At 45.8% G+C, this 2,443-nt stretch overlaps 1 protein-coding gene across 1 annotated transcript; it reads right to left on the reverse strand.

Annotated features, from left to right (window-relative positions):
* Window positions 1-995: 995 nt before the first annotated feature.
* Window positions 996-1,645, reverse strand: LOC131955311 (cornifin-A-like). Its single transcript, XM_059319392.1, has 2 exons — window positions 1,543-1,645; window positions 996-1,333 (listed from the first exon to the last, which is right to left on the reverse strand). Exons 1-2 carry the CDS (start codon window positions 1,643-1,645, stop codon window positions 996-998), a joined length of 441 nt encoding a protein of 146 aa, XP_059175375.1.
* Between the last annotated feature and the right edge of the window lie 798 nt (window positions 1,646-2,443).

Below are 2,443 nucleotides of genomic sequence, written 5' to 3' on the forward strand. Positions count from 1 at the left end.
ATCTAGATCTAGGCTAGATCTAGGCTAGATTCATAACTTCCATTCGACAGCTGATCTTTAGATCTAGAGAAATTTATCGTAAAACTAAATGAAAAAGACAGTTGAAAATTGATATAAGTGTTGGAACGTAATAAATACAGCAAACGGACGTATTGTTTAAGTTATAGCCGGCAGAAAATTAGCTTTGTAACGCGTTAAACTTTTGAATGGGCCACAAAGTCTATGATGAGTCCGCCATTTTTATTGAACCAAAAAGTAAACACATCAAGGGACGTCACTATCCCCACAAAGTTTATTCAAAGTATTAACATTTTTAAAAAAATACGGTTAATTTAACTATGAATAAATCAATAAATTAATTAACGTCTTTAAATAAATTTGTGATCAACAGTCTGTCTGCATTAAAAAATTATTCTCTACCAGCATACTATTTTACAGCTTTCCAGATAGAGTCGAACATATCACAATAGTCGATCAGGCAAACAAATAAATATTCAAACATGTAAACAAAGTTGAGTTTTAGTAGTATATAGATATAGATAGACACCTTGGTGGCAAATAAATTCAGTCACACCCCAATGGCATCCGGTGACATCTTGCCATAAGGAAGTCACCCATAGAAATACTTGTCTGAGAGTTGTCACCATAAACACATATGTGTGAGTGGTGTTACCAATAGATACCTTTGTATGAGAGGTGTCACCCTTGGAAGCTTTCGTTTGAAAGATGTCACCCATAAACACCTTTGTAGGTGTCACCTTTTGAAACCAACATAACAAAACCAACATAACAATTAAAAGGTTTGGCGAAACATTCCCCCCCCCCCTCCATACCCCCTTCTACAAACACCATCACTAGCCGTACCCCCCCCCCCCTCCCCACCCATCAAACAAAGGAAATGACCATTTGATTGTGACAAAGGAAATGACCATTTGATTGTGACCTGATCCGCGGGCTATGAATGTGGACCGAGTTCAAATATTGACAGTCTCTGGCTAGCTGTGCTGGTCACAGCGTGATTCCTGCAGGGTCCTTGTGCTGCAGGGGTCGGTGCTGCAGGGGTCGGGGTCCATGTACTTCAGGGGTCGGGGTCCATGTGCTGCAGGGGTCGGGGTCCATGTGTTACAGGGGTCGGGGGTTCTTGTGCTGTAGGGGTCGGGGGTCCTTGTGCTGCAGGGGTCGGGGTTCTTGTGCTGCAGGGGTCGGGGGTTCTTGTGCTGCAGGGGTCGGGGTTCTTGTGCTGTAGGGGTCGGGGGTCCTAGTGCTGCAGGGTCGGGGGTTCTTGTGCTGCAGGGGTCGGGGTTCTTGTGCTGCAGGGGTCGGGGTTCTTGTGCTGTAGGGGTCGGGGTTCTTGTGCTTCATGGGTCGGGGGTCCTTGTGCTGCAGGGGTCGGGGGTCCTTGAGTTGCTGTCCAAGGCCCACTCTATTTGTCTTCGGGGTGGGGTGTGTACCTCAGGGTGGGGACTACCTCAGGGTGGGGACTGTACCTCAGGGTGGGGACTGTACCTCAGGGTGGGGACTACCTCAGGGTGGGGACTGTACCTCGGGGTGGGGACTGTACCTCAGGGTGGGGAGCGTCTATGAATTCCTCAGCTGACCAGGGCCAGGCAGACCCCACGAAACGTCCGCTGGCTAATTGTCCCATCAGTCTTACGTCCACGCTCAAACGACCTGCGCGGCCATTGATCCGAGACGCGGCAGGCGACCGCCCATTGGCCGAGTTAATTTATGACGATTATCGCCTTCCCCTCCCCCATCCCCCCTGGCGTCTGTACCTGCATACCCCTCGTTTTAATCCAACCTCAAGATTACTAGACTAGGTAAAATTTTTAAAAAGCCGTCTTGTTTGTTAACTGGCTTTATTTTATGCTAGCCACTCAGAGGGGATTTTTTTTATTTATTTAATTGCCCTTTACAATAACACAAACTCTTCGAGGCAGAGTGAAGGTTTTTGTTTTATTTCAGTGTAATTGTGTTTTTATTTAATGAACTTCCAACTAATTAAAAATGTGTAAATAATCAAGAATCAAATAAAATTTAACACCCATCAAATACCAAACCAAGCAGACGCAGCAGCAAGAATATTTTAACACGACGCTTAGAGCACAGACTCAAATTTTATGAATTATTTGGGCAATTTTTGAAGGACAAAACATAGCAAATCTCTGCGGGCATATTGAGACACTCTCCTCCCCACCCCTTCCCTTCTTTAATTACTTCTCTTTCTCTACAATAAAAACATTCACAAAAACCCTACCCCCCACCCCTATTCCCCGACACCATATAAATCCCCCTCCCACCCGAGAATACCCCCCCCCCCCCCTTTTCAAGTCGTTGGCAGCCATATTTGCTGAGCTCCTCCAACGATAGGACAATCAATTTTTATCAAGCTCGGCCAGACCGTCTGAGGTGACGTGTTTGCAAGGGTAAAATATTGAAAAAC

This window comes from Physella acuta, unplaced genomic scaffold (genome assembly GCF_028476545.2).
Source record: "Physella acuta isolate Inbredline_101_S28 unplaced genomic scaffold, ASM2847654v3 ptg001063l, whole genome shotgun sequence".
NCBI classification, from domain to species: Eukaryota; Metazoa; Mollusca; class Gastropoda; family Physidae; genus Physella; species Physella acuta.